The following is a 16704-nucleotide window of genomic DNA, read 5'->3' as shown; positions in this document are numbered from 1 at the left end:
TGCACAACTGCCTTGCACTTGCTGGGCCAACCCGAGGCGCTGGACCGCCGCGCCATCCTTGCGTTTGTCGAGCAGTGCTTCGATGAAACGAGCGGTGGCTTCTCATGCGCGCCCGACAATGACCCTCACCTACTGTACACACTCTCTGCCATCCAAATCCTTTGCACCTACGACGCCATGGAGGACCGCTACGCAGCCGGGGCCACTCGCTTTGTCGTTGCCCTCCAGAAGGCCGATGGCTCTTTTGCTGGTGATCGCTGGGATGAGATTGACACTCGTTTCTCCCTCTGTGCCCTGGCCACCCTTAAGCTACTCGGGACCATGGATCAGCTCAACCTCGAGGCTGCCGTCGACTACGTCCTGCGCTGTATGAACTTTGATGGTGGTTTTGGCGTCAGCCCAGCGTCGGAAAGCCATGCAGGACAAATCTTTTGCTGCGTGGGTGCACTGGCCATAGCAGGTACGATTCCCAAGCGCTAGTGGACACCTCCGCACACGCACGCATGAGCACACGCACTGCAATACAGATTGGATTTGTGACCTGACAAGGCTGCAAACGCCGACATGGCGATGAAAAAAAGACAACGATCATCGTGTCTTCGAGCCAAGGGCTTCAGCGTAGCTGCTTGTGCTCCCCTACCTTTTTTTCAGCTACTTTTTTCTCTTTCCTTAATCTGATGCCGATTGTTGCGCGCATGGCTCACTCTAACCTTTTACGGATGCGATTTGACAGATGAATTAGCTCGTGTTGACGATCAACTCCTAGGCTGGTGGCTCGCCGAACGACAGCTCCCCTCTGGTGGATTCAATGGCCGCCCGGAAAAATTGCCTGACGTCTGCTATTCTTGGTCTGCACCTACCTCGCCTTAGTCGTGCCATCGACACCCTTTTGTAACAAACTCATCATAAACGGGACCAAGCGGACCGGTTACATGAGCTCATGTTGCCTCACACTTGGCTCATCGCCTTGTCGGGGCTCCTTGTTTCTTTCAGGTGGGTTCTTTCTGCCATGAGCTGTCTCAATAAACTTGACTGGATTGATCAGGATCAGCTTCGTGCCTTCATCTTAGCCTGCCAAGACGATGAAACGGGTTCGTGGTGCCTCCTTATCAGAACAGACTCGTTTCCCATTTCTGGTTGGCGAGCGCCTCACGAAGCCCTGGTTGTTGTTCTTCTTTCTTCTTATTTCATTTTTTTTTTTTTTTTTTTTTTTGGACAACCCCGTCATCCATGCAGGCGGTATTGCCGATCGGCCTGGTGACATGGTAGATCCCTTCCACACACATTTTGGTCTAGCAGGTCTCTCTCTGCTGGGTGAGCCGAGTCTGGCGCCCGTAAACCCCATTTTCTGCATGCCACAGGCTGTCATTGATCGGGTTTTGGGCGATAAGCAACCCCGTCTGCTGCGCAGCGGCAAATGATTTCTTCCAAACCCCTTTGTCTCCCTGCTTCCCGACCTTTACAATCACCAGTAGCACAATTTATTCACCTCAAATCTTGGACGTGATTGGTGGTCTTTTTTTTCCTTTATTTTCATTGATGCGGTCATGCAGAGGGCTGTGATGATGTATCGATTGAACTCGTCACGTTTGCTGCAGGCCTCGGGCCAGAAAAAAAAAGGGGGTTTTGACAGTTTCGATCGCGCAGCGACCTCACTTGAAATCGTGTCTTTCCATGATAGTAGCATCCACTGAAAGCAGGCATCTGACAATATCTCGCCTCCGCAGCACTGGTGGCAGAGCTAGCCGATGAATACTTTCTTCAGACCCCGGGTTCTTCACCCATGGTGGCATAGTTTTGGTCGGAATTGAGCAGCAGCTCTTTGCTGCGGCGGCGGTGTGCTGAATAGCGCTTGGCCAGCACGCGTATTACCAAGATGGCGGTGCCAAAGGCACCCATGGCCGAGGTCACGAGCGAGACGAGCAGCGAGAGCAAAGCTGGCCACGAGTAGCGCGCTTCCAATGACTCGGTAACTAGGACTGATGACACTGAAAAGGCAAAGAACACGGTGCCGTCGTGATGCGTTGGCGAGATCGGCGCCAGCAGCGCGCACTCCTGCTGTCGCACCACGGCCGCACGCGAGGCGTCGACGGCAAACATGTCTGCCATCTGCATCAGTGAATAGGTGTTGGAGGAGGATGCTTGATAAGTGTAGAGCGCCGTGGTCAGCTGCAGCGTCACATTGTGCAGTGGGGCTTGGGCAGTAGAGGCCAGATTTCGGCTGATACGGGTTGTTTGCCCACCCCCTTCCGAAATGATCGTCAAATTGAGGGAGCTGAACATGAAAAAGCCATCATTAACCTGGTCCGAGACGAAATCAACCGCTAGGCAGCCCATCTGCTCGCGCACGCTATCTGATGACAAGAGGCAATTTTGACAAGAATATCGAACTTGACAAGCCCCATCAACGAGCGTGATAGCCTCTGTTGTGAGGGCGCGATCCAACAGGGTCTGAAGAATGACTTCGGCACCGGCACAATCAAAGCCATACCCCGCATAAGCCGTCAACACCATCGTCAATGAGAAGGAGGGCATGCCATCCTTCAGTAGAAGCAAGGGCTCCGTGTCAGTTCGCTTCACCTCGTTGCCCACTGTGGCCAGCATCAGCACATAAATAGCCAGAAACACTGTCATGACCATGAAAAAGACAGTGCCATATCCGGTCAACCGGTCTATTACCAACAACTGATAGCCCTGCTCATCAGTATCCGTGTCCTCAAAGAAGAGAAAGTCTTCAAAGGCGGATTGCAGGATGCGATGCCACCCACGCGGTCGAATGACCCAGAGGTACAACAGCCAGATGATAAAAATGCACAGAAAGTAGTTGATCACGATGGCAACCGTGGGCAAGGTCGTGCTGCGAGTGTCCCCCTGCAACCCGAGAAAGTTTCCACCCATCGAGGCATTGGTGGCGCCGTGCGCCTCCAATTGGTCCCACAGATGGCTACGTGGCGCTGTAGAGCCTGCCGGACAGTCCCATTTGACCTCGCAGTTTTGCACATTGGTGGCGTTTGGTGTGCACACAAAGCCCGATGGGCACAACGGGCAGAGGCCATTCTACATTTTTCGCGAGTGGCGGTGTTAGAGGACATCCCATCATGGGTTACATGGGACATGAATACACATACACGCACAGACAAACAGACAAACAGATGGTGCAGCTTAAACCGTACCGTTGTCGGAACATAACCGGGGATGGGCCCAGAATGGTAGGCGTCGGAGCTACGCGTCAGTGGCGTGAGCGTGACCAGCTGGGAAGCGTTACCGGGGCAGTTGAGCATGTAAAAGACCTCTACGCCATATGACTTGACAAATGTGCTCATTTCGCAGGCAGCGGGATGTCGCTGCAGCACTTGCAGGTCGGCACGCGAACTGTCCACCATAATGACATGCAGCTCGCCTTCAACCACAGTGCGAGCACCCATAAGGACCACGTCTGCGGAGGACGCCAACATGTGCTCAAATTCCGGTTTGTACAGTGGTTCCGAGGTGACCGTCCACAGCACCTGACCCAAGGTCACATCCAAGGCCCCAACTTGAAACAGAGCAACGCCCATTTGCAGCACAAAGTAATACACATTGGCAGCCTCGCCTGTCGCGTCCGGCACCAGCCGCGCCGCCTGCACGATGGGGGCAAACGTCCAGATGACCGTCCCCGCCATGGTCATGCCAAAGGCCTTCAACCCCACTGCAACCAGTAAGATGTCATGATGTATCACCAACTGCGGGATCCTCAGGTCCGCAACCGCCGTGGGCGCGTCATTGCGCGGCACAATGCGCGTTGCATTGAGCTCGGCGTCGAGGCATACCACGGTGCTGTCCATGTTGAACACGACACAGGTCATGCAAGTATCGGGATCGAGCGCAAAGGCAGCATCCATTAGGCTCACGTTGAGGCTGCGCCCGTTGAGCGGAGCCGGCAAGGCCATGGTTTGCAGCACGGCGCCAGTTGTTGTGTTGACTGAGGCCACGTGTGCGGTGATGGTGTCACGACTGCGTTGTACGCTGGCGACCACAAAGCGGTCGGTACACACACCCACGAAGCGCGCGGCGCCCTGATTCGGCAGGCGACAGGCATCGCTGGTGCAGATCCAATTCCGCTCAAAACTGTCCTTCTCCGTGTTGTATGAGCTGTGTTGAATGCCGTTGCTCGACAATGTCAGAGCAGATGCATCACTCAGGGCCACGATTGAGGCTTGGTAGTCCCCGTATTTTGGCAGGGCCATGGGGTACAAGCCCCACGAATTGAGCTTAATCACCTCTTTGGTGCAGGTAATCACCAGTTGGCCCGTCGTCGGGTCCATCACGCCGCCAATTGCCGAGCCCCAGGAAGCATCCAGGTCCGTAGCGGCCGTAAAGTCGGGTCGGATGGGGAACACCAACATGTCTTGTTCCGTATTGTCCGTGCTATGAGTGAAGGCTATGACATAGTTGTCCGAAAAGTAGGGCCCTGCCAAGATGGGGTCGTGCTCAAAGGTCCAAAGGATATTGCCATCGACAAGGCTACGCACATGAAGAAAAGCTCGCTGTTCAAGCAGAGATGATTGAAAGTAGGCAACCGCACTCTCACCCACGTGGATGGCGGCGTTGCTGCTAAAAACAGCATTCATCACGACGGGCGGGCGCTCAATCACCGGAAACTCGATTGGGCTCGACAAGTTGCCAGCCTTGAGATGAAACGTGCCATCCACCAGGATGTAAAAGCCAAACAGCTCACCAATCCCCGTTGCGCTGATGGCGCCCGGTTCCGAGTAGATTTTCACGCGAGTGCCTTGATTGGAACTCGGGCGGAGCTCAAAGGCCACTTGAGCTTGCGTCTTGCCGTAAAAGAGGAACACGTCCTCCACAAAGTTTCCTTGATCCACAACCAGATCGTATTCGAGGTTCATGGTCGCTTCAAGATCCAAGAGTAGCTTTTCCAGCAGCAGGCCCCAAGCGCTTCTCGCCTCAGGCAGGGAGGTGGCGGCATAATGCACCTTGCCATCAACCACCAGCATCGCCTGCAACTCACGGGACTGGTGGCGCATGGTGAGGGCGGCATCTGTGTTGATGAAGTGGTAGTCATGCGTATGCACCACTATCTTGGTCAACTCAGCCTGTAGCAACACCACCGCCCGGTTATCCTTGGCAAGGATGCTCATGATATTGCCTTGGTCCACGGCTTGCAGCGTCCAAATGTCCATCGTGCGCTCCAGCGTGACGGTCGTTTGATAAAGTACATGGAAGGCGAAGCTCTCCAAAATGCGCAGCACACACGAGCCGTTGATGTAATAGGCGGCATGCAAAATGTAGTGGACCTCGTCCAACTCAAAGACTTGCGCTGCAACCGAGTCGACGTCCTGCTTGTCTTCGCCTACCAGAACATGGACCCGCTTGGTCGAATTGCGGGTAATTCGCAGAATGTCATAGTTGATCACGACGAACAAGTCATCCCGAATCGACCCGGCGTAGGCGATGTCGGAGGAGCCGAGGACCGTGCCCCCACCAAAGTCAGAAATCGGCTGCGTTTCGTACTGCACAGCAGGCAGTGCGCGTGTCATGCAGGGCTCGGGTTGATACTCGGGGCTCACATAGGCAGGGGTCTGGACTGTGATAATCGAGTTGGCTTGACTCGTGCCGCTCCCAGATGGGCTGACAGCCTGCACCGCTGATCCCAACAACACTGCCACGAACGCCACGAACGCCAGCATAGTCCTGCCTCTGCCTCGCCGCGAGGAGCCGCCACGATCAAGACCTCCCATGCCCCCTCGCTCCTTTGAACAAAATAAAATCTTCAAAAAAAATCAAAAATCAGAACAACGAGCAAATTGATATGGATGTAAAAATTTACTTTCTTGTTTGTTCGATCTTCTGCCCTCACTGACACACACACAAATACAGACACAAGACTTGTTGCTTCAAGTTTGATGAGCAAGTGAGAGATACAGCTTCATAAGCTAGATTGTCTCATCACTTCCGCAATGACGCTCGGCGGGTATGGCTTCCTCTCGACAAAGTCGAGGGGGCTGGGACCTCACTGGCCATAATCCGTCGTGGGATTGGCGGCCAGTTTCGAGGAACCAGATGCAAGGCTGCGATTCGCCGAAACCGTGTCGCCTCCGACTATAAAAACTCCTCTCCCATTGCCGATACTTCGGCACTGACAACTGCAAACTCACAAGCTCAATAACCCTTCGCTCCTCTGTTTAGGGTTGGGCGGGTGGGCGTCAAAAATTGAGCGAGCTTATTGCTGGGAGTTTGAGGAGAAAAATGAGGGAGGCTCAGGCCGCATTGCGCCGACACGTCTTCACGGAAGGACAAGGAGGAGGGGTACAGATTCTTCCCCATAGCAGGGGGGAATGACAGGGTACAGTCAACAACAACAGTTCTGGGCATCAGCTTCTCACACAAAAAAACACAATTTCGCAAGCAAAATATTCACATTCATGTGTGAATTAGAATGGATCATTTGGCAGCAACGGGGGCGGGACTGAAGCGGCTCGTTCATTCCACTGACGTGCGCGCGTACCAAAAGCGTCTGCCTCATGCCTGACATGGCATTCTCTTCGATCACAGTAGTTGGTGTTGTTTGCAGTTGAACGAATAAGCGATGATCGATTTTGGGCTTGATGGCTTGGGAACACAACCAGCGTGCGTCTTGTTGCACACACACACCCCTGCACAACCAGACACGCTTCTAATACCAGTCTTCTTTAACTTACCCCGAGGATGAAAGAGACTGGGCGGCGTAAACTGGCACATTTTACTTGTCAAGCAGTTCCTGGCGAATTTTGGACCAGCGCTGCTGTCGAACAGCAGCGAGATAGACGGCCGGTTTGGATTGGTGCCATTGGAGGCTGGCGTCTAGCGCATCGTAGCCCTCGTTCGTGCTGGCGCTGCACTCACGGATGGCTGTCTCAAAGTGCCCAGCAGCTCGATCCAGTTCAGCCTGCTGTTGCTCATCCAGGAGCTGCAGGGTCTTGTTGATAAAGTCGTCCATCTCGTGCTGGGAGTGTGCCAAGACAAGTGAGCTCGAGGGAGAATGAAGTTGTCAAGAGTAGCGCGCCTATGAACTCACCTCCTCGCGCCCAATGCGCTGATTGAAGCGACGACGAGCCTCAACGGCCACATTGACAAGCCTCTTCTCGAGCTCCTCCGCAGCCTCCTTGCTTTTCTGTGGACTCGCACGAAAAAATAAATGAAACAAATTAAAATAAAATGAAATAAAATAAAAACCAACCAACCATTGCACCGATCAGCACGACGCATCAGGGCATCAAGAAGTTGCCCCGACTTTTGACAGGGCGAGTCCGTAAACGGGATCATGCTGCGCAACCAAAAGGAGGACGGGTACGCACCAGCTCTCGTTTGATGTTGGCAGCGTGATAGGCTGATTGAGTATCGATGACGCGACGCAACCCCGCGTCCTCTTCCTCTTGCTTCCGCTTGACCTCGGTCCGAAGAGCGTTGAGCTGCTCCATTTCAAAATCGCGCGCGACCGAATGCACCTTGTTGCTCAAGTAGTGCTGGTATTCCAGTTTCATGCCCCGCAACATGGCCATTTCGACGTCAATCAGGGCCTCAAAACCATTCTCCTTCACCTCCTCCACCACCGTGACCTAGACCCGTGCCGCACCATTAACAACAAATGAGCGACAACATGGCAGGGCACACAAATGATGCTCGCAATCATCAGCACAGCAGGCAAACCTCGTCGCGCATCTTCAATTTGCGTCCGTATGCCTTGAACTGCGTCTTGACCTGGCGCTCAAAGTCTCTACAGGAAGTAAGACGGGAGCAGGCATCACCCATGAGAGTGCAGAAACCAACAGAGTTTATTGCACCCCCTGCCGTGAGTCCCACGCACAGGGACCCTGGTCCATCCCATCAAGCGGTTCGTTGTGTACGCACGCCATGATAGTCTTCTCAATCTTGGATAAGCCAAGCATGGCTTTTTTCAAGGCCTTGTCACGATTACGCTGGATGGCAGAAAACCGCTTGGTTTGCACAACGCTCTGCTTGTGGCGCTGCCAACTGAGTAGTTGGGTAGCCATGTGATCATTCAAGCGCTGCTGAAAAGCCTCCACTTCACCCTGGATGCGAGACCGTTGCGCTGAAAGATGACAAGTATGAGCTTGGCCAAAGCAGGCTTGGTTAAAGGCATGTGCAGATGGGAGATTGGAAGGGGCGAGCCATGCGCTCATCTGACTGGTAGAGCTTGTGAACGCTCAAACAAGACAGACCTGAGACGTCGAGGCCAAGGCTTTGGCCCAGCATGATGTTGGCTTCGCTGGGACTACGCACAGATTCTGCACGAACAATCAAATCGGTAGCGATCATAAGCGATGAGATTCAATGGGTCAACCAGTCTGTTAAAAGCTGTTTGTGGCGCCACATACGCACCACGCATGGAGCGGATGGATTCCCGGCGATCCAATTGACGCTCAACGTCCTCGGCCGTCATGGGCGCTTCTTCTTCGTTGATGGGCGCGCCAACGCCACCTGTGCAGAAAGTCGATGCAACGACGATCGGGTTGGGGTGAGAACGTGCTTCGTTCAAACAAGCAGCAGAACGCCATGGGGAAGCGCCACAGACCTTCGTCCTCCTCCAGCAAAGCCTCCAATTCAGCTAGGTTGCGCATAGACTGCTTGTCATACAACTACCACACAAGATCCAAGCGTATGAGTTACACATTGGTCAGCTGGTGTGTGGTGCTGAAATCTTCATTTCAACACCAGGCGCAGAGCGGCGCATCTGCACCGGAAAAAAAAAAGGAGGGGGGGAAGGCTTACAAGCGGGTTGGCAAGACGCGACATAAACTCTTGGTGTTCGGCCGTAGTGAAGATGTCAATGTCGAACCGACAGAAAATTGAGGCCTCCCAATGCTGCGCGCCCTGCAGAACCGTGGTGTAAGATGCAAAAGGAGGCGAGCAATGACACAGGCCAACAGTATAACTCAACTTACCTCCAGGGGGATGTAGCGAAACCCTGAGCGCATGGAGTTGACAGGCAACACGGCCCAGCCCAGGAGCGTTTGATCCTTGTTGTCAATGACTGCGAAGCGGAGACACGACATTTCTGGAAGTGTGATGCGCGGCACGCTGGCACAAGACAGCATGAGAGAACCGTGATTGAGCTGTTCGTGTGGGAACAAACGTCGTTGTGGCAAGCACATCAGAGATCAATGGGGAGAGGGAAATGTTTGCGATTCCTGTTAGCTCCCTTTATTTTACCACATCGACTGTTGATGAACCTACATGAAGGTGTTGTCCGAGTTCCACCGAGGATTGAGGCCACGGCCGCGACTGGGTCGCGTGTTGAAAACATGAGCCTGCGTTAGGTTCAAACCCACACGTCAGTGTGAGGTGCAAGCACGTGAGTCTGGCAGATAAAACCACATCCATGGTCTGGACGCAAAGCGTTAAATAGCAGCACAGTTACTTTAGCAGTGCAAACCTTGGTGTCTTCTGGCAAGCCAATGAGCTGAATGTTGACGATTGGCTGGCAATCGCGGCGTGGGATGCCTTGTAGGGAAAACACCTGTGCATAGGGATGCATAACTTGATTGAGCGTTGGGCATGACGCGCTGCCCTGAGTCGAGAAGCTCCTGTGCATTGCCGTTTGTACCTGAATTGTCATTTGAACGGGCACCACGCCCTCGATGACGGATACTTCGAAAGGATCAAACGACTTGGACGGGTCACACAAAATCGGGGGCTTCAAGCAGTAGCCAGAGCGTCCATTCTCAACGAAGCGTCCCAAATTGATTTGCATGGGCCGATCCATGGTTTGCCAGTTGAGTGCAACTAGTTGACAACCCACATTCCAAAAGAGCTGGACAAGCAATGTAAGGGCATAGAAACGATGGCCGCAAGATTCTTGGGTGGTGGTGAAAGTAAGTACACCGAGGCTGGAGCATACAAGCACGTGGCCACCCCCGCCATCGTGCCATGCGTGTCACTTCAGGCAGACGTACTTGAGGGTTAAAATTGGTGGAAGAGATGCGCGAGCCAGCGGGATAAATGCGGGAGAGTTGTAATTTATTATAATCAACAAAGTCCTACACACCAACATCCAGCACAAGTGATGACAATTTCAAGTTTGAAAAGACGAGCCTGCATCCACAACTCTTGGTTCAAAAGTCCACTGTCACGTACATGAGGTTTGCCTGTCACTAAGCGCGTGGCACGCTTCTCCATGAAGGAGCTAATGTGATAGCTGCAGTTGTTCTTGCGTGCAACCTCAAAGCTCTATCAGAGGATTCCTATCAGTCCGCTTCTCCTGTGGATGGAGCAAAGGATGGGGCTGAGGGAGATACTTGTCACCAACTGACCTGGAACGGGTACGGCGTGCAGTAATTGACCAGATCAGAGAGCTCCTTGGCGATTTCCTTGGTGCGCTCCTTGCGGCGCTGCAACTCTTCTTCGTTCTCCGTCTCAATCTCGCCGTCAATTTCCTGGTGCATGCCCAAGTCACCATCGCGGTTGTCCGAGGTAATCGAATCATCTTGGGCACTGAAGTCTTGGCTGGAGTCTGGATCGCCATGACCGGCGTCCTCATCTGCAGGCCCCAAATGGATGCACGTGTTAAGGCGTGACGCTCATAGCACCCTCTTGTGCATAAAGACAACCGCGCGGTGTATCCGTGCACTAGCCAAAGCGAATGCACTGCAGAGCAACCCACCGGAACCAGAAGTCTTGCATTTCTTGTTCTTGATGATGATGCGATACATGAGCTGACGAGGAGATGGCAAATCGCGCGGCAATTTATCATAGCCATCTCCGGGCAAGAATTCGCTAGCCAGAAGAGGAGCAAGTATATATTCAGACGAACATGTTTTTCAGCGGCCCACGAGCATGGAAAAACGCCTTGACACGTCAAGCTTGTAAACACAGGCTTGTGCGCATTGCCCAAGCGCAACCGACCTTTGCAGGAGCTGGCCAAACGCCTCCTTGCAGTACGTAGCCATCTTGCGCATCTAAGAATATTCGGGTAATTCACAAAGCCAATCGCACGAATGAACAATAGTGTACAGGGCGCGCATGTGATCAGGTGTTGGCCATAGTCCTTCATCGACACTCTCTTTTGCGCCTTCTCCGCTGTGGATGACCATTGAGAATGACGGTGGTTTTCAGACCTGTTCTTTGTTGCAATGGTTTTCGAAACTCAGGATCACCGGCCAAGGGCTGTTGACAAAGGCGTATTCGGCAATGGCGCGCATGACCTGACCAGATGAGGACAGGTGGGGATCAGAAAAGCTGCGTGTGAAAAGCGATGCCACACGGATGGACAGAAGGACGGGAAGGAACGCAGAGGCAAACGCAAGACACACACACTCATTCACTCACTCACTCACTCACTCACACACACACACACACACACACACACACACACACACACACACACACAAAGAGAGAGCGCGCGCGTGCATGAACAACGACCGAGACGTGCGAGTAGAGTACACAACACACGTCTTTGAACAGGATTTGAGTACAAAGAGTCATGCCGTGGGTCACGATGGGCTCGCCATCGTCGCCGTTCCAAATGTCAATCTCGAGGCATCGACAGCCGGCCAGCAGCACCTGCCTCAAGCGAGATTCAAACCAGGTTCCGTCGTCATGACGCGGAGGGTCTAACACATGGACACTGTCGTGGCACGCGAAGAAAAACCAAACCTGGCGGTAGATTTCGACGGTACTGGCTGAGTTGAGCTGCCCGCCCGTCAGATAAGTGCTGTGATTGATTAAGAGCAAGGAAGTTCAACCATTAACACGTGGCAAGCCCCCACAATTGAATCATAGCAGCAATGACCACGGCTCATTCTTCAACATTCATGGAAGGCGAGAAGAAAGGAAGCAAAAGCAAAACAACCGTGTTGTAGCTGTGCAAGACCAAAAAAAGACTAACTTGTGGGATGAACTAATGATGTAGTGAGCCAAAGGCCGATCCATGTCCTGAAAGACCTTCCTATGCTTGGCGTCAATGACGCCGCTGCCGTCGCTCTCCAAATAACGATTTAGGCCATCAAGGCTCAAATGGCCCTTTGCTCTGCGGAAGGCAGGCCGTGAAAGATAGCGCTTAGGGTGAGAAATTAAAAGGCATCAGGGTATAGAACGGGGTGGGGGGATGAGAGTTGACCTCAGCTTTTCATCCTCTTCAAAGCGGTTGATAATCTCGTCGCAGTCAGCAAGTGTTGGCATGGGGTCCAGCACCTCATTGAGGCGCGGATCGCGCTGAATCTACAGGCAAAGATGAATTTCATGAGCACACCTGATAAGTAGATTTTCCTGGCTTGGCTGCCTTCAAAAGCTGTCGGAGACTGTGCCCCTCTGTATCATAACTTGTGTCTCAGAACAAAACACGCGGCTCTGCTGTACCTCGCCCAAAAACTGCAGCAGGATGTCGCGACCAATGTAATTTCGGCCTTCAAACAAAGTATCAAAGGCAGTGCTCAGGTCGTAGCGTGTATACACATGATTCATGAGGCTCTATATGCGTGGTACACACAAACAACATGAGCCAAGTGCTGGTCCCCCTCGCCCCAAAAATAAGTTTCGTAGTGGCAAGGTCGCACATTGAACTCCGAAAAAGAGAGGTGTGCGATGTTGATTTCATCCTTGGCTTTTTCGACAACGCCAAAGACTTTCGAGTGCTTGTGAAGGTACTCCAGGCATGGCTTTTCGGTGTCGTTGCCCAGGAGGGATGCTAGTCTGTTGTCAAAAGAAGCAAGGGAGCGTCGGTCACGCGGGGGGTGATGCTCATGGGGTTTGGGCTTGAGTGTTTCAAGCCTAAGTAAAGTGGATACGAGCTTGAAACGGCAGATGCGACCTTACCGCTTGACAGAGAGTGTCTGTCGTTGCTCATCGGCGTGGGCCAATACGTGTGCATGAAGCCACTGGCGTCGTTCCTAAGTGCGTCGGGCAACAGGCAGAATGCGTTGTGGCAAAATTACTTGGGCGTGTGTGAGATGCGAATATCACGTGGCAAGACAACAAACAACTCACGATCGGTGGAGCATATCGATTTGAATTGAATCCGTTCTGCGAGATGAGGGCATGTAGTCCCTTGCGCCACTTCTATAGAAAAAGGCAAACATCGGCGAGGCCAAGTCCAGCGTTTAGAGATGGTTTGAAGCATGACCGGCGCATCCTCAACTTTGCCGTCGGGCAGGCGCACAAACCTGGGCGAGTTCGAGATCTTTGCAAATGAATCCGAAGAATTGCGTGCTGTAAAAGTCAACCTTGCCGCCGGTGAAATAGGCAATTTCCACCAGCAGATCGCTGCCGGCCATTGGATGGGACTAATAGAACGTCGAGCAAGATGAGTTGGGGAACGTGAGATGCGAAAAATAGCAACGAGTAGGCCCTCGAGCCAGCAAAGCAGCGAGCAATTAGACTGGCAGCGGGGAGGGTCAGGGTTATTCTTTACCTCAGTTTCATCGAGAAATGCTGTATCGCGCACATCGGACATGTACCGGATCGGAATGACAAACTAGACAAGTTTCAGCACCCAAACCGTTGCGACAGCGTCAAAAGGCAGCCTCTGGCTGCGAGCGTGCACGAGCTGGTAGAGAAGCAAAAACGAACTTTGTCATGTCCAGACCAATCAAAAATGATCACGTTGGAACGGTGAACATCAAGGCGAAACTTGCACTGAAACTGGGTTGGTGGCTTCCAGCCCATGGCCGTCTGCGGAGCAAAGAGGAGCGGGTTTTGAGGACTCCTTTGAAAAGCTCAGCTTGCACAAAGCTGATGAGAGGGGCGAAATGAGCGTACTTCTTGGAATCCAAATACCCCGTTTGGTTCCTGCATTGCCTTCCAACACTCCTCGAGGGACTCGGTGCAGTCAAACTGCTTGCAGTGGAGCGGGGTGGCACCGGCCATGGCGCAGGTGTTTGTAAACTATCCAAGCCACAAAGGGAAGGTGCGCCCAGTGGGCCACGTGTTCTGGTTCGCCAATTCACAGCCTGATGCCATTCGCTGCCCGAGCACTACGGGGTGCAACCAAGTGGCTGTGAGTCAATGCTGGTGATGGGATTTTCAAATTCGACAGGCCTTGACTACACGAATGAACGCTGCTGAGGCGACACACCCCAAGTACCACACCTTGTCACGGCACTCACGCGCGCGCGGTCCACCGAAGAGAAAATGCAGCACGTAGCAACCCCCCCCCCCACCAGTGGCGTCGGTCCGGGAGCATCGATCGCCCGAGCACAAAAAAAGTGGGCGGGGAACGAGGCCTTGATCTCCACCGGGGAGTGATCTCAGGACTAATGATGATGATGATGCGAACAACAAACAACACAGTTTTACAGTTTTTCAGTTTTGGCTGACATCGGAATTGTCATCAATTTGTGCGTGTGTGTGTGTGTGTTTGTCTCTCTCTCTCACTCTTTCGCTCTCTCACTGTTTCACTCTCTCTCTCACTCTCTCTCTCTCTCTCACTCTCTCTGTGTGCATTTGCTTCCTCTCACCTCAGCTTGATTGTGTGTGGCCGCGGCGACTTGGCTGAACAGTGACGGGAGAGGTGTTTTGGGGGGAGGATGCGTGTGTGGGAGGGTGGGAGGAAGCAGAAGCTGCATTTCAGCTCGGATTGGTGGCTTGATTCAAGTCAGGGGAAGCCAGAGGGAGGGCTGCGCGTGTCCAAAGAGCCCTCTGGCCTGCTCCGGCCACACGTGGTCATGTGCTCGAGCACTCCTCGATCCATGGCACCCCGAAGAACTTGAAAGTGGCTCTGGAGGGGCTGTTTGTCGTGATTGACTGACCTAGTTGCAGCATGGCTGCTCGCCCCGCCAGTCTTCTGCGCTTGCGCGGACAGCACCGTGAGCAAGATCAGCCCGCAGCCAAGCTGCCTCGAATCGAGATTCCGCCGACCGGGCCCAAACTTCTCTTTGCGGATCATTTGGTTGGTGCCGCGCGGCCTAGAACGGACCTCTAATCACTACTGTTATTTGCATTCCTGCCGCGTTTGCATCAGAATCACCCGGCTGGCTTCGTTGTGATGCTTCATAGAGTGCTCAGCTTGCTGTCGTTGGCTTTCAGTGTCCGGTTGCCGTGTGTGAGATTCGGCTGATCCCACTCAATGTCACAGTCCCCAAAATGACCATAAGCGGGTACGTTTGATCTACTTCAATGCCTTGAGCCTTGACCGCGTATCTGTGCCCATGTTGTTTGCCGCGCTCCACACACACACACACACACACACACACACACACACACACACACACCACCACCACCATCAACAACAACAACAACACCAACAACAACAACAATTAATGCGCAATCCATAAAAACTTTATAACCCGGGTTTGGTGGTAATCTTGCTTTGCATCTCTTGCAATCTGCGGATTATTGACAGGCGGACGGTGCCAAGTGTAAATGTGCTTACTCTACAACATTCGGAGTTTGGGGTGGATGGTCAAGTCAAGCCGTTCATGCGCACTCTGGGCACGCTGACTTTCTCCGATGCAGTGGTGGCCCACCCCGTGGACATACCTGCTACAGACCGCATCATCTTGAGCGGAAATTTTGAGGAAATTACGTTAATCATCCTGGGTGCTCCCGACGGGCGAGCGCTCGAGCGATTACGCTGTCATGAGGAGGAGCAACGCCTGCTCAAACAGGAACCCAGACGACAAAGCAGCGAGCCAGCGGTGGTCCCAACGACCCTGGCCCCCTCAAGCGCAATGCCCAAAAGTCAGCCTTCTCCGTCTGAAAGTTTGCCAAAGCGCACAAGCCCTGTGCAGTCTGTTGTACTGCATAGCAATAATGCCGTGCAACATGATGGGCATATGGACGAGCCAATGGACGAGACGATGAATGAGTCAATGGACGAGCCAAAGCCAACGGACGAGACAGTGAAAAAGTCAACGGACGGGCCTCCAAAGCGCCACGATGAGCCGTTAAAGAACGAGACCGAGGCAGAGTCGGAATCTGAGAACAAGGCTGAGCCAACGGCAAAAGAGGATGACCGTGGTGATGATGATGGCAATGAGAGGGTTGATGGCGATGCCCTCATGGACGAGCCAAGGAGCGGCTCTATTGATAAAGCATCACCTGCTGAACAGCCAAAGCCTGATCATCATAGGTCCAAGGAGGAACACTCCAGTATTCAGTTGGAAAACAAGGTTGCTGCGGAAAACCTCGGGCATTCGCACATGGACAGTGATGTCGACGCCGTGAGTGATGATGATGATGACGTAGCCAGAGGCGACAGTAAGCTTCCCGCCATGGTAGCCTCTGCTGCTAATGATATTCCTGATTCAGTACGAGAGCCATCACCTGCAAGAGACCACCGTGATTCCTACCCCAACTTGGTCGCACTTGCCACAGATAACGAGCCTCCCGGCGCCATGCCGCGAGATTCCAGCGGGCATGAGAACGCCACCGATAACCGTGCCTCAGACTCGATCATCACCAACACGTCCCCCAGCGCGACACGGCAAGACTCAACTTCCAACCCTCGCCTTGAAGCTCCCATCCGACACACAGTGCGAGAGTCAGACCCCAGGTGGTCTGTCCTGGCCATGTGCTCTACCTCTATACCGCCACAGCAGCTTCAAAGCACCGTGCCGCTATTTGCCGCTGAGCTCAGCCGCTGGCTTCGCGCGCAGAGCACTCTGTCCAAAACGGCAAGCCCAACGAATGTCAACCAAGCCACTGCTGCACTCCAGAGTACTTTTCAGGATTTGGAAAACTGGTCAGCTCAAAAAACTGATGACCCTA

The 16704-nt window shown here is 53.3% G+C and overlaps 6 protein-coding genes across 6 annotated transcripts; 2 read left to right on the top strand and 4 right to left on the bottom strand.

The window, feature by feature from the left end:
• Positions 1-6: 6 nt before the first annotated feature.
• MONBRDRAFT_14854 (uncharacterized protein) lies at positions 7-1421 on the top strand (the record flags this gene model as incomplete). The annotated part of the gene is made up of 4 exons (XM_001743387.1): positions 7-460; positions 734-848; positions 994-1091; positions 1237-1421. Coding segments are annotated over 4 exons (852 nt in total), but the record flags the coding sequence as incomplete, so codon positions are not given.
• Positions 1422-1761: 340 nt separating this feature from the next.
• Positions 1762-5690, bottom strand: MONBRDRAFT_23020 (uncharacterized protein; the record flags this gene model as incomplete). Its single annotated transcript, XM_001743063.1, has 2 exons — positions 1762-3057; positions 3174-5690. The coding sequence occupies 2 exons, from the start codon at positions 5688-5690 to the stop codon at positions 1762-1764; spliced, it is 3813 nt and encodes a 1270-aa protein (XP_001743115.1).
• A 1052-nt stretch (positions 5691-6742) lies between these two features.
• Positions 6743-8639, bottom strand: MONBRDRAFT_23019 (uncharacterized protein; the record flags this gene model as incomplete). The annotated part of the gene is made up of 8 exons (XM_001743062.1): positions 6743-6985; positions 7058-7153; positions 7338-7598; positions 7690-7756; positions 7891-8092; positions 8223-8288; positions 8383-8481; positions 8576-8639. Coding segments are annotated over 8 exons (1098 nt in total), but the record flags the coding sequence as incomplete, so codon positions are not given.
• A 297-nt stretch (positions 8640-8936) lies between these two features.
• Positions 8937-11931, bottom strand: MONBRDRAFT_21166 (uncharacterized protein; the record flags this gene model as incomplete). Its single annotated transcript, XM_001743061.1, has 12 exons — positions 8937-9081; positions 9238-9311; positions 9437-9520; positions 9608-9814; positions 9957-10040; positions 10314-10540; positions 10664-10776; positions 10906-10958; positions 11118-11204; positions 11452-11562; positions 11656-11713; positions 11888-11931. The coding sequence occupies 12 exons, from the start codon at positions 11929-11931 to the stop codon at positions 8937-8939; spliced, it is 1287 nt and encodes a 428-aa protein (XP_001743113.1).
• A 150-nt stretch (positions 11932-12081) lies between these two features.
• Positions 12082-13863, bottom strand: MONBRDRAFT_5883 (uncharacterized protein; the record flags this gene model as incomplete). The annotated part of the gene is made up of 5 exons (XM_001743060.1): positions 12082-12219; positions 12358-12468; positions 12985-13056; positions 13161-13280; positions 13756-13863. 5 exons carry the CDS (start codon positions 13861-13863, stop codon positions 12082-12084), a joined length of 549 nt encoding a protein of 182 aa, XP_001743112.1.
• Positions 13864-14755: 892 nt separating this feature from the next.
• MONBRDRAFT_23016 (uncharacterized protein) lies at positions 14756-16567 on the top strand (the record flags this gene model as incomplete). Its single annotated transcript, XM_001743386.1, has 5 exons — positions 14756-14884; positions 14992-15092; positions 15338-16194; positions 16312-16402; positions 16471-16567. The coding sequence occupies 5 exons, from the start codon at positions 14756-14758 to the stop codon at positions 16565-16567; spliced, it is 1275 nt and encodes a 424-aa protein (XP_001743438.1).
• Between the last annotated feature and the right edge of the window lie 137 nt (positions 16568-16704).

This window comes from Monosiga brevicollis, genomic scaffold (assembly GCF_000002865.3).
Source record: "Monosiga brevicollis MX1 MONBRscaffold_3 genomic scaffold, whole genome shotgun sequence".
Taxonomy (NCBI): domain Eukaryota; class Choanoflagellata; order Craspedida; family Salpingoecidae; genus Monosiga; species Monosiga brevicollis.
This window is presented reverse-complemented; position numbering and strand designations above follow the sequence as displayed.